At 32.4% G+C, this 17300-nt stretch overlaps 2 protein-coding genes across 2 annotated transcripts; both read left to right on the top strand.

Annotated features, from left to right (window-relative positions):
- The first annotated feature begins 5787 nt into the window (after positions 1-5787).
- LOC144849116 (adhesion G-protein coupled receptor D1-like) lies at positions 5788-7564 on the top strand. The gene is made up of 5 exons (XM_078706117.1): positions 5788-5975; positions 6251-6317; positions 6447-6544; positions 6895-7063; positions 7309-7564. The coding sequence occupies exons 1-5, from the start codon at positions 5818-5820 to the stop codon at positions 7375-7377; spliced, it is 561 nt and encodes a 186-aa protein (XP_078562243.1). The 5' UTR covers positions 5788-5817; the 3' UTR covers positions 7378-7564.
- A 2206-nt stretch (positions 7565-9770) lies between these two features.
- On the top strand, positions 9771-16696 carry LOC144848391 (uncharacterized). Its single transcript, XM_078705117.1, has 19 exons — positions 9771-9801; positions 10006-10047; positions 10426-10767; positions 11127-11456; positions 11781-11843; positions 12173-12271; positions 12635-12739; positions 12943-13000; positions 13042-13167; positions 13269-13383; positions 13543-13613; positions 13994-14105; positions 14366-14472; positions 14720-14825; positions 15201-15418; positions 15733-15799; positions 15906-16006; positions 16227-16395; positions 16619-16696. Exons 1-19 carry the CDS (start codon positions 9771-9773, stop codon positions 16694-16696), a joined length of 2340 nt encoding a protein of 779 aa, XP_078561243.1.
- The last annotated feature ends 604 nt before the right edge of the window (positions 16697-17300 follow it).

Below are 17300 nucleotides of genomic sequence, written 5' to 3'. Positions count from 1 at the left end.
ATCCGATAGGCTTAATTTTTATATGAATTCATATCTACATTTCAACAGCTTTCATAATAAGTTATAATCTTCAAGGTCACCTTTAATTCTGAAGAGCTATTAGATATTCAAATGTATGGTGTAGCTAAAATTACACGACCTAGGTTATTCAAATTTTTACGCGTGATGACGTCATCGAAATAAAAATGTTGACAACTTATGAGAAAGATAATTAAATGAGCAATCATATACAAAAAATTGAGCGAAAATCGGGCGCAAAATAACCGAGATGCGCTCAGTTGAATGTGATAATCTATGACAAAAGAGAAAAAAACCTAATTTTTTAATTCAAGTGGCCATGTGATGACGTAATACCATTTTGTACGTCTAATGTGTATATACATTTATATCTACAACTCAATGGCTTCCCGAATAAGTTAAAAAATTTAAGGGTCATCGTCCATTCTGAAGAGTTATTTTCATTTTAAAAAAGACATATTTTTCACTATTTTCAGAACTTTTGTGAAATTAATGTGCGCATTTTGTCATTTTTAACATGCTCGTATAGCGTTATTTTAAGTCGGAACGAACTCAAATTCGGTGAATGTACTAAGGATGGTGAGTAGAATGCGATTTCTACAAAAAAATCGTATTTTTACGCTTTTTAAGAATCGCGCGCTCAAAAACGCATTTTTGCGCAGTAATTTTTTGAAACACGCAAATGGCCTAATTCATGCTCTAAATTGATTAAAACTTAATTTTGAGCTTTTTAAATTTTGAACGCGCGATTTTACGCGCATGACCCTACGTGCGCGTGCGTTTTTACTTGCTAATATTTTTACCCTTGACCTGAAGTTTACGTGTAATAAATTTCATTAATATGTGATAATGAATTATGGAGATATGATTGATAATGTGATTTCACAAAATGGCGTATAAATGACGTCACGGATGAGTGATCACGCTGAAAAGCTTATTAGGACTAAGTTAAAGTATTTGAAAGACATTGTGAAATTTTGGTAATCATTGACATTAAACTTTTTTAGATATTTGTTACACAAAATAGTGCCCAGAAACAATAATAACAATAAAGATTTGATACAATAACAATAGGTGATCATTTTATTCTAAATGATCACCTAATTAAGTATATGTATTATTTAAATAGCTGTTTGAGGACAGTGTATGTCCATAGATCTGCTTGCAGGACTCGCTTGCACTATTTCTAGTTTATAGTATTAACCATGCTCTTATTTTGCTCATTCAGAACTCATCCTTGTGGACGGAAGTGGACCTCATGAAGGCACTGTTGAACTCTACTTCAATGGTTCCTATGGTACAATCTGCTCACATGGATGGAACTTCAAGGCTTGTTCAGTCGTATGTCGGTATTTAAACTATAGATCCTGTTATAATTTCGACAGATACGCCAGACTTGGTAGTAGTATCATGGTTGCAGATAACGTCGATTGTAATGGGTATGAAAATGCTTTGAGTGAATGTACAAATGGTGTTGGAAAATTTGGAAATGTATCGGATGATTGTTATACACCGCGTGTTCGAAGAGTTTCAGTTCAGTGTATGAATACAGCACTAGGTATTGCCAATATTATACATAAATGTACTGTATAAAACTCCAAATTAATCATCAGGGTGTACTTATATTTATTGAGGCCTGATTAACTAGACTACTTTTATTATAACATCCACCAACAAGTGTTCCTTTTGTTGGTTAATATATCATCATACCATTAAACAGTCAATTATTGGCCTTCTGATAAACAAATATCGAATTGATACAATTATTCAATTTCATACACAAATATTCATAGATACCATTAACAGGTAATTACTAGCCTCACTGATAAAAATAATATAGAAAATATCAAATTGATACACTTTTATTCAATTTCATAATTATCAAATCTGGTTTTTTTTTGTTTTTTTCACAGAACATTTTATAATGCTATGTATTAGTAAGTGAAGCAATTAGTATAATATCAAAATACCAATATATATATATAATCAAATAAAAATTAAGATTTATTTACAGATTAAAGTTACTTTTCTAGATATTCGACTAGTAAACGGAGCATCTCCCAACGAAGGTCGAGTGGAGATAGAAGACAAAAACGGAGCATGGGAAGCGGTTTGTGATGACGAATGGGACATTGATGATGGGACAGTTGCTTGTCGACAGCTAGGTTACTCGTCTGTCATAGAAGTCTACACGGGTTCGTATCACGGAGAAGGAATATCAATAGTTAGTTCGATGGATTGTGTTGGTTCCGAGGCAGCACTTACTGATTGTTTACATAACGGAGTGGGCAGACGTGGTGGTTGCACGGCCACCGAAACAGCTAGTGTCAGATGTTCTAATGACGATCCACAAGGTATGATTCAGTTTAGGGGTATTGTTTGGGCAAGCGAATGAATATCTAACACAAAGACGACTTTCTGTAGTAATGTCAGGACATTCTGTTTACTTACTTGATACTCAGATACGAGATAATTGACCTTCATTCCTTATGGTGCCGGTTAAAGGGTCCTATCGATGCCTTCTTCGCGGAACTTTTGGTTTTAATAAAGTGCTAAATTTATTATTAATAACAACTTGCTTTCATCTCTATTATTCATTGTCATTATTTTAGAAAATCCATTTCTCTACAACAATTTTTTTTTTAACTACAGAACATCTAAACATACATACTTATCAAATTATTTTCCCCCTTAAACGACCAGATACCGCTATTTCAAATGATGTCATTGCCCTCGTTAATAACATCACTTCTGAGCAATATCCTGAATTGGATCAACTAGCAGACGGAGAATCGAAATATTTTACGATGGATGACAAAGCAGGTAATAATTAATTATACATTTTAGGAATAGTATACACAACACAAGGACGTAACGCAACGCAAGTGAATTGACCAATCACAAGCGATGGATTATTCGAACTGTCGCTTGTCATTGGTTAACATGCTTGCGTTGCGTTTACGTCCTTGCGTTACGTTCTAGTGGGAACCAAACTTAACATCTATGACATTTTCAACATTAGGCATGTTACTTATATACATTTTAAAGATAGAAACATCTAAGGTAAATGCACAACAAGCAAATTCAGTATCCACTCCTGCAGGATCAATGGATTCGACGGAAGTAGTACCTCAGTTGTTAAAAAAAATTATAAAATATTTTGTTTTAATACATTATTAGCAGGTGTACTCATTAAGTCATCAAACCCAACGATTGATTTGACTCCTATAACAAGAGAAGCAAATGCAATCGAATTTGCTCTCGAATCGGACAAAGATATGGAAGGTAAGTTATTGTATCAAAGGTTAAACACTGTTTAGTTTAGAGTACTTATTTGATTGGAATAACCATAGAATAAAACAGCCATGCTATTATAGGCAGTAAAAGTAAAAATTTACAAATACGAAGCGCTTTTAAGAGAATGTGAGAATTGTTGCCATAGAGGCCCTAACTAGAACTCAGTTCAGTAATACGTTTTACATGATTGAATAGGTCCGTGGTTTGACTAATTGTAGTTTTATTTATTATTTAAAGAAACAATTGGAGTAATTGCAGCCAAGATATCTGTAAATTTGTCAATACCGTAAGTATTCGTAATAAGACAGTAATAATTGAGTAAGGAAAACTAGGGGTTTTGGTAATATCTAGCTTTATTTCAAAAATTATCACCCACACCCTTTCGAAAGAAACAGAACTTTTCAAATAAACACAGGACAATTACCTCCTTTGTCAAAGTATTTGTGTTTTAATTTGTTTCAGATTTAGTAGCGATCTTACGAATTCGGAGGTTGTGAGTGATCTTGTATCTGTAACAGTTTATGTTAATGGACGAAATGATACAAGAAATGCAAATATAAAACTTGTTTTCCCCACATTGAAGGTAATGAATGATTTGTTCAATTAAACATAGATCAACTATATGCCTAACATTGTAAATAAAATAATTATATATTAAGTGATGTGTTAAAAACATTACTTATTAAATTTTATGAAATCTAGAAATTTTATCACAATTTTAATATAAATATAGTAGTTTTTTTATAATTATTTGTTTATGATAATGTATTTTGTACTGTTTGTATTGTATTGTATTGTCGAGGGCCCCAATGATCAAAATAAGAAGCGACATGTCGAAATAATAGTTGGCAAAATGCAGAGAGACCAATCATCATCAATGTTCATAGTCTGTATTTCAAATTGTGGACTATTTTGTGTCTTTGCAATAATTTTACCAAGTAAAACAAATGAAAACAACAAAGAAGAATCAATGGTGATTACTGTATTCCGTGCTGATTAATGAAACTGTGTTTTGTTTAGCTAACTGAGGAAACAGAACTTACAAACAGGGAACCAATCTGTTCTTTTATTGATGAATCCGCAAGTCCTATGTAAGTGTCATGCGTATGCAAGTATATCTACATTTAGGAGCGTGTTCACACCAAGTTGCTACTTACAATTTTTAATAATAAAAGTATTACTCTACTTGTTTGTTTAAGCACTTGGTCAAAAGAAGGTTGTGAAACTTTATCAGAAGATGTTAAGACTAAACCAATAGTATGTCAATGTAACCACCTGACAACGTTTGCAATTCTTATGCAAACTAAAGAGGTATGCCTTCGTTCCTCATCTCATAAGGTTGTTTTGTTTTTAGTAGGTTTTCACTACCGATTAAATTGATCACCTGATCAAGGGAAGACTCTTCTCCCTGCCAGATTAAACTAATCCAAGTGATTGAATGTTGTGTCGGTAGTGAGAGCCTATACTATACGAACATAAAACTGGGTGTAAACCGCAAGCACGACTACAAAAATAGTTGTTGGGAGCCTTAAGTTACCTTTTTGACAACTAAATGACTGTATAGAAAAGCAGAATGTTTGTTCTTGGTAATTGTATAAGTTGTTGATACACATCCAAATCACAATCATTCTGTTTTTTGTAATGCTTCTTATCCATATTTTAAAGTACGCAGTATTTTACCATACACACTGTTCGTTCAAGCTTATTGTATACCTCTATGGATAGACTAATTGAAATGTTCATTTTCAGGATACTTCAAAAACAGACGAAGATGCTGCCGTTGGTATGGAAGTACTATCGTATGCAGGGTTGACAATATCCAATGGGTTTCTTATATTCACAATGTGTATCATATGTTTTCTCAGGTTGGAGAAACATTTTTTTTAAATATAAAATAGAGATAAACGTATAAAAGTTAAGCTGGTGTTGAATAGAACCCGGAAAATTTTCAGATTTTTCTTGGAATTTTCCAAAAACGTCAACAAAACATGATAATTTTCTATTTTGAAATGTTGTAAATTTACTTTAATTTTTTTAGTGACCTTAGGAAATCCAGACGGTATAGGATGTTAAGGCATTTGGTTATCTCGTTGCTGTGTACAAACTTTTGTTTTTCTTTTCTGTCATTAAACGTAACAAACAGGGTAAGTAGTTACGGTTACTGTACATCAGAAAACTGAGGATTTGTATTGTATTTTGGAGGGGAATGGAGGAGAGTTGCTTGGCTGGTTACGAACTTAAAAATTGACATTCCTAGTTTTCTGTATAGGCCTATATTACTGAATTCGGATAGATAATCAGAATTATAATCCGTAAAGAGCAAGAAACAACCAATACTTTACGTTACGATTTATTATGAACTGTTTAAAACGTAATTTAACTATAATAAACCACAAATAAACTACAACATCTCTATTAATTATCAAATCACTTGCATCGCAGGTCGTCTGTTCTTTGATCGCAGCATGTCTGCATTACTCCCTGTTGGTGGCGTTTTCGTGGATGGCAATTTTGTCTACAGATATGTACATGTGCATTCAACATGCGTTTTGGGATCCAGAAAGAAGATTTGTATTTTTCAGAATATTTGGATGGGCATTTCCTCTGCTGTTGGTTATAATTACCGTTTCTATTGGTGGTAAACACTACGCATCTGAAAGGTATTAAAACTTTAGCTAAGCATGACCTCTCAAAGCGTTAATTGTAATCTCAATAAAAAGACCATAAGACTTTGCAAACGTCTTACTTCACCACATTGGAGCTTCAAGCCGAGGAATCGACATGAACAACTTTACATATTTACAATATTGATTAATGTAACAATAGTTCAAGATAGATAATGTTTATATTTGGCGATAGAATATAGTTGGTAAGGGTACATGTTTGTGTTGTGTGGGATGTTTATTTTAAACTATTTTCCTTTTTTTGTTTTAAGTTGTTGGCTGAACACTGCCAATGGCGTGACGTGGACATTCATCGGTCCAGTTATTTTCACAATATTGGTAAATACTATTTTAAAAATTGTTGACTAACTGTCTTTCGTTTTGATTTATTGGAAAGATTTGGAAAATGTCTAGACCTACAATTTGACTAGTAGGTATTACATTTACACTGGTTAACTTGGCTTTCAGGTTGTAACCGTTCAACTGAGTGTTGTAGGGTATGTTGCGTACACTAAATCAAAAAGTATTCAGAACGATGATGAGAGAAGTAAACTGCAGCAGATAAGGTAACAATTCACTACTCTTTTTTTATAGCTAAGTAATCCAGGAAAAAGGCTGTTTTGATCCAAAACAAATTCGATTGTTTCTTTTGTTAAGGTTAACTATTATTAAGTTCGTTCTGTCCTCTCCTCTGAGAAAACAATTATTTATATGATGATTATGAGAGTTCCGTATAAGGTAATCTGTGAAATGAAGTTGACTGTGTCTTGCTAAGTACGATGATTCGTCCTTTATTTAAAGCTCACAATAAACTAAGGGAGCGCGAGTTACACCTTTTCCTGAAAAACTACAACGACATAAGAGATTGATAGACTGAACTTTTTACTTTTTCAACACCATGTTTATTTAATTTTAGAACACTGTTGTATAGGATCCTTCTTCTGACGCCAGCAGTTGGGTTAACCTGGATCTTCGGTATTTTTCTACTTTTTAACAACAGCATCGTGTTACAATACTTGTTTGTTTTTTCGTCATCTTTTCAAGGATTTTTGATCTGGTGTACTCAGTGTTTTCTAAGCAAAGAGGTGAGAGAGGTTAAAGCAAATTACTGTGTAGGCCATACCTATACACACTTCTCATATTTTAAAACAGTACGCTGGATAATTACTTATTAGTTAAGAAGTGAGACAAGGTTTCCTTTTAGTTGGGATCCTTCAACTGTACTTATTCAATAAAATAGATCCGTTGTTTACGTCATGATGACGTGAACATTTTTAATATGAACCAATATTTTATGCTAATTATAGCAATTGAATTGGTTGTTTCGTAGGTTAAATCAGCATGGAAGAAATTCAAAATGCAGCACATGTCAAACAGCGTTTACACATCTTCGGAATAGCAGAGTATATGAACACCGCCTCCTATTGACCTAACAAAATAAACTTTGGATATCAAACCTATTGCGCAGTCGCAAAGGAATTTCGCGTTCGTGCAATCAGACGAACTATCAAAGAATGGAAACAACTTAAATTTATAAATAAAAAAGATTTTTTAAGGTTTTTTATTATCAAAATAATTAACGAATATTTATCTTGATACACATATTTTGAAGTAAAAAATAATGAATGTAACAATTTAAATTAATCAAATTGCAATTGTGTGTCATTATTGGTAATGTAATGGTGTTATCATTTTGATGAAATGTGTCTCATAACCACTAATATTAATAAGAAAAAAGCTTTTTTAATTTTAAAACGAAGAAAAAAAAAAGAAAAATTGCGTGAATAAAGATTGATTTTCATGCCTACACATTGCAATTCATGCCTCGTGTTATTAAAAGTTATACTAAAATATTATTTGATGATGCCATTATAATTGGATTGTAACCAAGAAAACCAAACAATACATTTGTTAGATTACATAATCTAGCGCAAATAAGTAGATTAGATTTAGATATTGTCGTCAATGTCATTTTAATAAAGTATGCATTAATTTAAATAGTTTTGAAAGAAAACCTCTATCTTGTAATTAAAATTAACAGGTATACATATTATGTAATTAACTAAACATATTGGCTATACCATTCTGTGGCTGGTTCAATTAAGTTAATTACATTGGTTTGTGTACACTCGCACTAGAAAACAAGCTGAATGTATTATCGCACACAGGAGGAAATAAAGCTGCTTCTGGGATGTGAAGTCTCTACAGGCATTATTATACGCATTATTTAGAAGAATTTCGTAAATGTATATTGTGAATTATACAGTAGTATGCATTAGAAAGCTATTGTAACCTATTGATTGAAGCAATTTATATTATTTCTTTATGAATTAAAGGTAAGCAGTTTATTCTTTATTTCATATTATTTCCAAGTTGTAGAAGCATTCAGATATGAGTTCTTTATGCCTTTTATTCTAAAATCAAGGCCTTTATATTCTAGTAAAACTAATAATGCTGACAAATGTATTCTGATATACTTCTCATTTTAACTATATTGAAAATGTTAACTATATTAAAATTACAATTTATATTTTTTTAATAAGTAATAATATAAAATGACTTAGTATTTTGGTAAACTATTTTGTAATATAAATAATTTTTTCGAACTAATAATAAGGGTACTGTATATTCATTTGTAAAATAAATAAAATAAAATACTCTATTGTTATTTCATCTAATAATTAAAGTAATGTAAATTGTAGTATATAACTAAATTATATCTTTCTATTTTTTTTAAAAATGTTTAGATGTTTAATAATTGTCGAGGACCCCTTCTGAAACAAGCTTCCCATCTTAAAGGGTTATCCTCTGCTATTCCATAACAAGCTTCCCAGCTTAAAGGGTTGTCCTCTGCTATTCCATAACAAGCTTCCCAGCTTAAAGGGTTATCCTCTGCTATTCCATAACAAGCTTCCCAGCTTAAAGGGTTGTCCTCTGCTATTCCATAACAAGCTTCCCAGCTTAAAGGGTTATCCTCTGCTATTCCATAACAAGCTTCCCAGCTTAAAGGGTTATCCTCTGCTATTCCATAACAAGCTTCCCAGCTTAAAGGGTTATCCTCTGCTATTCCATAACAAGCTTCCCAGCTTAAAGGGTTATCCTCTGCTATTCCATAACAAGCTTCCCAGCTTAAAGGGTTATCCTCTGCTATTCCATAACAAGCTTCCCAGCTTAAAGGGTTGTCCTCTGCTATTCCATAACAAGCTTCCCAGCTTAAAGGGTTATCCTCTGCTATTCCATAACAAGCTTCCCAGCTTAAAGGGTTATCCTCTGCTATTCCATAACAAGCTTCCCATCTTAAAGGGTTATCCTCTGCTATTCCATAACAAGCTTCCCAGCTTAAAGGGTTATCCTCTGCTATTCCATAACAAGCTTCCCATCTTAAAGGGTTATCCTCTGCTATTCCATAACAAGCTTCCCAGCTTAAAGGGTTATCCTCTGCTATTCCATAACTGTTTAATTATTATTGTTTTTGTATGATTTTGTTAATTTCAAACTATAGTATAACGTATTGTATTGTGTATTTTATGGATAGCAATAAATATTACAAACAATTTGAACGTCAATACGAACGTGCACAAAACAATAATGCATGTTGTTCGTCCTTTACTTCATTTGTTTAATATCAAATAAATGGTCCGTGTTAGATATTAAACATGCTTTATATTCTATACATTTTCGATTTGTTTTTATTTCTAAAATTCGATTACTCGATAGGACACAGTTTCTACGCGTGAGTCAAAATAATATAATATAAATATATTTCATTGTTTTGCAGATTTTAGGTTGAACATGAAGAAATATATTATTCTACTTTTTATATGTAAGTAGATCCTATGCATTTTATATTTAGCCTAGTTGTAATTGTTTGAAAACGTGTTTTTTGTTGTATAAATTAACCATTGTAAATTATGATACAGGAAAATCAATTCTGAAATTGAATGTCAATATTGGTTTTTTTTTGTAAACAGTAATTTTAAAATTACAAAAGATAAATTAAAAAATCGGTAATTTAAATCTTTTATAGATGTTTGTGTTCATAGTGGAGCCATCGAACCCAAAGATGGAGGTATGTATGATGTACAAAACAGTCTAGTAACTTCGTGTTGTATTGGATACCGTAATACGAATCATTTCTGAATAAAGGATTTCATAACGCTCAGTACCGACTCTCTTTGCATGCCCTTACCATATTTGGTAAGGATAATAGAATTGTGTGTTCTGAAGACCACGAAACGGCAAGAGATATCTTCTTTTTAACCAGTTAGGCAATTAACATCAGCATTTTGAATACAAATATGATTTAAGCATAAACCTAGATTCATTACATTAAGTAATGGCATTTTCTAACTTTATGTCATTGTTACATAATTATGATGGCGGCCTTAGGCATAATATATTCATCGTTGTTCGTATTTTTTTCCGACTTTTCTAATTTATATTTCAGATATGATTGTTTCAGGTGGATCCGCCCCGAATGAAGGTTATATCCAAGTATATTTTAATGGAAGCTATGGTCTAATAAATTCATTCAGTAATGGTGATGATAAATTTCGATTCAGAGCATGCGCAGTTGTGTGCCTCTCACTCGGGTACCGAGTCTGTTTTGATTACATCCGCTACGAGTCGGAATACATCACTAACACCACGTTTGGGTTAGACAATGTAATGTGTTTAGGATATGAAAGCAATGTATTGAAATGCGAAAACAACGGCTGGGGAAATATAAGCGATAGTTGTCTTTTGGATGGATTAGCGGATGGTGTGAACTGTAGTAATTCTATTTTAGGTAAATAGAGAAATAATAATTATTATATAAATAAAATTATAGTTTATTCAATTATCTTATATTTTATCTACTGTACAAAAAACAAAAAATGCCGTCATAAAAAAATGCTGCAAAGTAACGAAATATCAAGGAATGTCAAAAGCGAACTAACACTGTAATTGTTAGAAGATTTTATTTATTGCTTCCCAGGTCGTAAGAGCATCGCAAGCTAGTTGCCCAATGACAAGCAACAGTTCGAATAGTCCATCGCTTGTGATTGGTCAGATTCCTTGCATTGCTCGTACGTCTTTGCGTTGCGTCCTACAGTCAGAAACAACCTTTATAAGCTCAGAAAACCATTTTGTACACATTTTTCTCAGATATCAGATTGATTAATGGAAAGGTACCAAATGAAGGACGTGTGGAGCTATTTTATGACGGAAAATGGAGGTCTTTATGCGGCAAAAAGTGGGGATCGGTGGACGCTATAGTCGCTTGTTACCAAGCCGGATTCAAAGATATTGTATCACATACCCGTGATTCAAAACAGTTCGCGCCTTATAATGAGCTTCAACCGCTGGTTGAATTCATGTCGTGTGGTGTTGCAGGAAACCCAAAAACACTTAGCGAGTGTATGCATACCGGATTTAACAGAGAATTTATTTGTGATGGAGGGATTGCAAGCGTAGTGTGTGTGAATGAATCAAGAGGTATGGTTCTCTATCTACACTATCAAACTAGTTTGACAACAAATGTGATGTGCCCAAATATAGTGATGATATGCCCAAATATAGTAGTGATATGCCCAAATATAGTAGTGATATGTCATTATCATCCATATATGGGCACGTCACGTATATCTACTATGTTTCTTTGAGTAAGTATAGACTACACATTTTGTGAATGTTTTCAGTACCAGAATATTTTTAAAATTACTATTTTATTTACATTTTTACACATTATACCAATTTAATTTGTTTAAATATGCCATTTTTATTTAACATAGTAATTATTTTTTTGGTTTTGTTTCGAAGATGATTACGTATCAAAACATTGGTCCATCAGTCAGCAGACCCAATCAACACCGAATGAACTTGGTAAGTCTATTCTGATGTGATCACTATGATTATTATTTGTTGCATGATTGAATTGGATGCATGCTTGTTACAAAAGAGGATTGCTTTATCAAGGGAATCACGCTGAGCTGGCCCTGAAAGGATAGGAACTCGTAACAGTCGTTTGATCTTATATCTGGCTGCGACAGTAACAGTACTGTTGGTATTTCGTGGCAGACAGAAAAAACTCTTTTCTCCGGAGCTTGCATCATGTTGATAGATTGCCTTGCTTCATAGTAGGATTCTACACTTGTAAATGAGTTTAAAAGATCCTCGAACGATCAGATGTTAACAAAATTGAATTTCCATAGATTTGGTGCAACTTCTTGACGATTTAAATTCCCAGCAATTAGAAGAACTTCAACAACTCGAAGATGACGAAATGAAGTACTTTACAACGGACACAGGAGGTAAACCATTTTAAATTTAGTGTTTTAGATGTTTATAATAGTGGAGCTAGCTTGGTGGTTAATGTGCTTGCCTTCCAATCCCAATGTCCAGAGTTCAATCCTTAGCTATTGCACGACTCTTTAAACTCCACTCCTTATGCCTCAAAATAGACTTAGTTTGTAAGCACGATACATTAATAGTTTAGCCATATGCTAATTGGCAAGTTGCTCTATGAAATGAAAAAAAAGTTGTCTTCGTATCATATTCCGCTGTTTATAGGAACATAAGTTCATTTGTTTATTTATTAAATGTATTCATTTATTTACTACATCAACTTTGTCACGTAATGCTAATAGTTTTGCAAAACTGTATACTTTTTTTAGAGGGTTTGCTTATCAAATCATCATCATCTGATATTAACCTGACATATATAACAACTGATCCGGACAGCATTTCGTTTTCTTTACAAACAGACAGCGATACAAGCGGTAATGTTATATAGCTAAACTTTTTGTAGGAATAGGCCTACTTGCGTATTTACAGTTTGTTCGTAAGTGAAGCTTTTAAGAAGCAAGGAGCCTAGTTTTAAATGTTTGCTTTAGGGATATAGTTGAAAATGAGGACCTAAACTATTTCACTATTCTATTACCATCTATCTATTACTTATTGTGTTCAATATATTTTTGCGCAGGATCAGGTAGTGTTATTGTGTCTGTGATGGAATTGGAATACGTCCTGCCACTTTTGACGTAAGTAACATTGCATCAAAATAAATGGTGGTCTATTGCAGTTTAAGAAACCTTGGTGGTGGTGTTGGTGTTGGTGTTGGTGCTGGTTATGGTTTTGGTTGTGGTGGTGCTGGTTATGGTTGTGGCTGTGGTGATGGTTTTGGTGCTGGTTGTGGCTACTGCATACGGTGATCGGATCTTACTTTATGCAAAATATTCAGACTTCACTTCCACACCTAGATATGTTTTTCAGTTTTATATTGACTTTAATTTCTCTCAAACTTCACAGGTTTTCCGATGAGGATACGTCTGTTGCAAGCGATTTAGTCTCTGTAGTGTACTACGATGCTAATGGTAACATTATTTCAAAAGTAAAAACAACAATAATATACCCACCTACACAGGTAACTTGTACTTATTAATACGATTATTGCAATAGTGAGGTTATGACGGGTAAACATCAATCAATAGTTTAAAGAACTTACAATTTCATATACATCTTTAACAAATTGACTTTAGATTGGCCTTTTTTTAATCTAAGCTCTATTTATTCAACACAATAGATTAATAATGATGAAAATATAACAACAGTAGAACCTGTCTGCTCGTTTATCAACGAAGAAATAAACCCTTGGTAAGTCTTACATCTCTATCGTGTGCTTTTTGAACAATAGTAGATAGTTGAACAATTTGAAATAAAACAGCAAAAATAAATAAATAATAAAAATAAAAGTTCCCCTTCCCTGGATTATTATCTAACAATGTTCTATCGTTATTAATAATTATCGATTATTAGTAATTATCGATTATTAATAATTATCGATTATTAATAATTATCGATTATTAATAATTATCGATTATTATTTATAATTATCGATTATTATTACTAATTATCAATTACTATTAATAATTATCAATTATTATTAATAATTATCGATTATTATTAATAATAATCGATAATTATTGATTATCGATTATTACACGTCGTAAGCTCAATACATATAATAATTTCAGGGAATGGTCAACCAAAGGCTGTGTTACAATATCTAAAGATTTCCATACAGAAGGAGTAACATGTTCGTGTGACCACTTAACAACATTTGCTGTCCTTATGAGAACTAAAGAGGTAGGTTGATTATCTTATACTTGTTATACTTCTTCATTTTATATTACTTAGTACTGATCATTGAAATTTGATCTCTCATCGCAAACTGTCAGTGACCAAAATACTGTAATACATGTTCAAAAGTGTTTCATCAGAAACATAATTAACAACATATGTGAGTCTAAACTTAACAAATCACGACTATACACAAAGAAATAAAGCATAAAATACTTTAGACGATGTTGTTAACAAGACATTTAATTTATTTGACATTTTTTTAGGAGGAGATAATAACTGATGACGTCGGTCTTCATGTGATCACGTATATAGGCTTGTTCTCTTCAAGTATATTTCTACTGTTGACTTTTGGAACCATCACATGTTTAAGGTTTTGATGAATTATTTTTATTCGCGTAAAAAATGTTACGTAACACATGTTACGTAGATTAGTTTAAGTTTGAAAAATAATACGTAAGAAGTTTACGTACAAAAGTGGAAAAAGTTTGCGTTTAAAAAATATTTGCTTAAAAAGTTTACGTACACACTTTTACGTACAACCCGTTACGTACAAAACGTTGCAAACAACTCGTTCAGTTGTGTCAGTGTATTATACAAACACTAATATTTCTTTGTAGCGACTTAAGAAGATCACTTCGTTACAGCATACTGGGTCATCTGGTTGCGTCTCTGTTTTTGTCGAACTGTTTATTTACTGCCATTGTCTTTGAAATTGAAAATAAGGTAAACATATTTGTTTTTAAATTTCATACGCATCCAACAGCGAGTGACTCGCCAATTACAGGATGGATAAATATATTTAATACTTTATCATGCTTATAAACTAAGTCTCATTTGAGGCTTAGGGCGTGGAGTTGAAAGAGTCACAACCCTGGCACTAGTTCAGGACTGAACCCCAGACCTTAGAACTGGAAAGAATATTTTAAGTTATTATCAGTATTACTGCTGCTATTTTAAGTTAAATATACTACGAAACTAATCGTCTAGATCGGTTTAAATAGTCTAAGTCTAAGATTTTTTTAAATTAGCAATTCTTATTTATTTACCTTTTTCTATTATGTGTTTATTTACCTATCAATGCGTTTTGCTCTTCTTCAGATCGCCTGTTCCATCGTCGCCTCTTGCCTCCATTACTGTTTAATTGTTGCATTCACCTGGATGACTATTCTCTCTTCTGACATGTACATGTCGATCCAATATGTATTCCATGATTCAGAGAAAAGGTTTCGATTTTGTAGATTATTTGGGTGGATATTTCCTCTTCTAGTAGTCGCTGTTACAGTCTCTGTGACGAGAGAGAACTACGCGTCTAAGAGGTAAAATAATAAAGCTTTTTAGCATTTATGAACACATTGGCGTTTGTATCAATTTACCATATTCTGAAGATCAGTGTTATAATCAACATTATAGTAAGATATGGACTTGTTCTCTTATATTTACACCTTGGCCCTTTTTGTCAAAATGCATCGTTTGTTTATATTCTATGCTATGAAATCCTTCTTATTAAATACAATTATGACGAAATGTAGGCTTATTCGTTGCTCATTTAGAGACAGAGTACAAAATAAACTCAAAACAACAACATTTGAATATTTTAACCTAATATTAAAACGTACTTTATTTATTGTAGTTGCTGGTTAAATATTGACACTGGGGTCACGTGGACATTCATTGTCCCTGTTATCATATCAATAGTGGTTAGTATGGCATTGTTACTGTTAAAAAATGAAGAAAATATTATTACTATAAAATGATCGCCACTATAAAATGATCAACAAAACTGTTTTCTTAATTTGAATCTAGGTTGTTTCTTTCCAACTGAGTATAATTGGGTATGTGGCGTTCACAAAAGCTCGTATGCCTCACCAATCTGATGAGAATAAAAGTAACCTTAAGAATATTCGGTGAGCTTAACTACTATTCGGTAACATACATAATTATTACTTCATTATTATTTTCAAAATTGACTTTAGCTCCTTGTATAGACTTCTCAAGTACTAAATCTCTTGTTTCGGGACTATTAATAATTGTTATTATATGACCTATATTTCAAAAGTAGCCATAGGCCTGAACTATTCTTTAGTTTATAACGTTAAGTTGAGTAATCTGGTTTTTTTTTCGTAGGAACCTTTTTTACAGAATTCTTCTTCTAAGCCCCGTTGTTGGACTGACGTGGGTTTTTGGTATTTTGACTCTGTTTGATGACAACATCATTTTACAATATCTGTTTGTTATATCAACGTCTTTACAAGGTTTTCTCATATGGTTTACACAGTGTTTTCTTAGCAAAGAGGTAAATATCCATGCAGAATAACTTCATTAAAAATTTAAATTTAATGAAAAGAAAGTTCCTTTAATTTCTATTTTATTGCTATAATGTTGTCTTTGAATGGTTTAAAATCGTCGATCGTTTTTGGTCGCGTGCTCTCAGCTCACTATGTCGGTCGGTTGGTCGATGGTCTTGCTGCATTTTCAACATTTATTCCTAATGAATTGACATTACATTTTATTCTTAGGTCAATGCTGCTTGGAGAAAGTTCCATAATCAGCACATGTCAAGTAGTATTGGTGTTACCGAGATGACGCTAACATAAGGTGGTTTTATCAAAATATTTGTATTTTTTGTTTTATCATAGAAGTAGTTTAAATCGAAGGTTAGATCGTTAACACTTCAGTAATATAAAATAAAACCTAAAACGCAACGGACCTGAGAGATGTTCCGCGCATCAGTTACGCGCTCCCAGATACACACAATTTAAAAAAAAAAACATTGCGTGTTAGTTGGTATGAATGTGTCATGAGAAAGTATCGTATATCCTCCTGAAAGTTTAATTTTTGTTAAGTACATCTTTTTTTAAACTAGAATTACTGATTTTGAAAGTATAGTTTTTAGTGTACAGTGCAGTTTCAGTTGTTATCTTACGTCATATAAATAATTTATAATTTGTTTAGAAGTCTAACTTTAGTTAACGAGTCTGAAGGTAAGTATTAGAGAAGATTATTAAAATTATTTTAGTATAAAAAAAGATAAATTTTAACTATTTGAGATTATTTTTCGTGTGACATTAAGCAAATATAAAACACAACACGATTTCTTCTACAATGTTATTCTTATTGGATCATCATCAAAAAAGAAAATACTATTAATAGTGTTGAACAATGTTAGACACGCTAAGTTTCTTGAAGGAGGTTAGTAGT

This window comes from Antedon bifida, chromosome 7, assembly GCF_963402885.1.
Source record: "Antedon bifida chromosome 7, ecAntBifi1.1, whole genome shotgun sequence".
NCBI lineage: Eukaryota > Metazoa > Echinodermata > Crinoidea > Comatulida > Antedonidae > Antedon > Antedon bifida.
Note: the sequence above shows the minus strand (reverse complement) of the source record. Positions and strands in the feature narration are given on the sequence as shown.

Coding starts and splice junctions, on each gene's coding strand:
- LOC144849116 (XM_078706117.1), top strand. CDS start 5,818: ATGGCAATTTTGTCTACAGATATGTACATGTGCATTCAACATGCGTTT. Junction 6,545..6,894: donor AGTAAACTGCAGCAGATAAG/GTAACAATTCAC, acceptor ATTTAATTTTAG/AACACTGTTGTATAGGATCC. Junction 7,064..7,308: donor AGTGTTTTCTAAGCAAAGAG/GTGAGAGAGGTT, acceptor GTTGTTTCGTAG/GTTAAATCAGCATGGAAGAA.
- LOC144848391 (XM_078705117.1), top strand. CDS start 9,771: ATGAAGAAATATATTATTCTACTTTTTATAT. Junction 9,802..10,005: donor TATTATTCTACTTTTTATAT/GTAAGTAGATCC, acceptor AATCTTTTATAG/ATGTTTGTGTTCATAGTGGA. Junction 15,419..15,732: donor GAGAACTACGCGTCTAAGAG/GTAAAATAATAA, acceptor TATTTATTGTAG/TTGCTGGTTAAATATTGACA.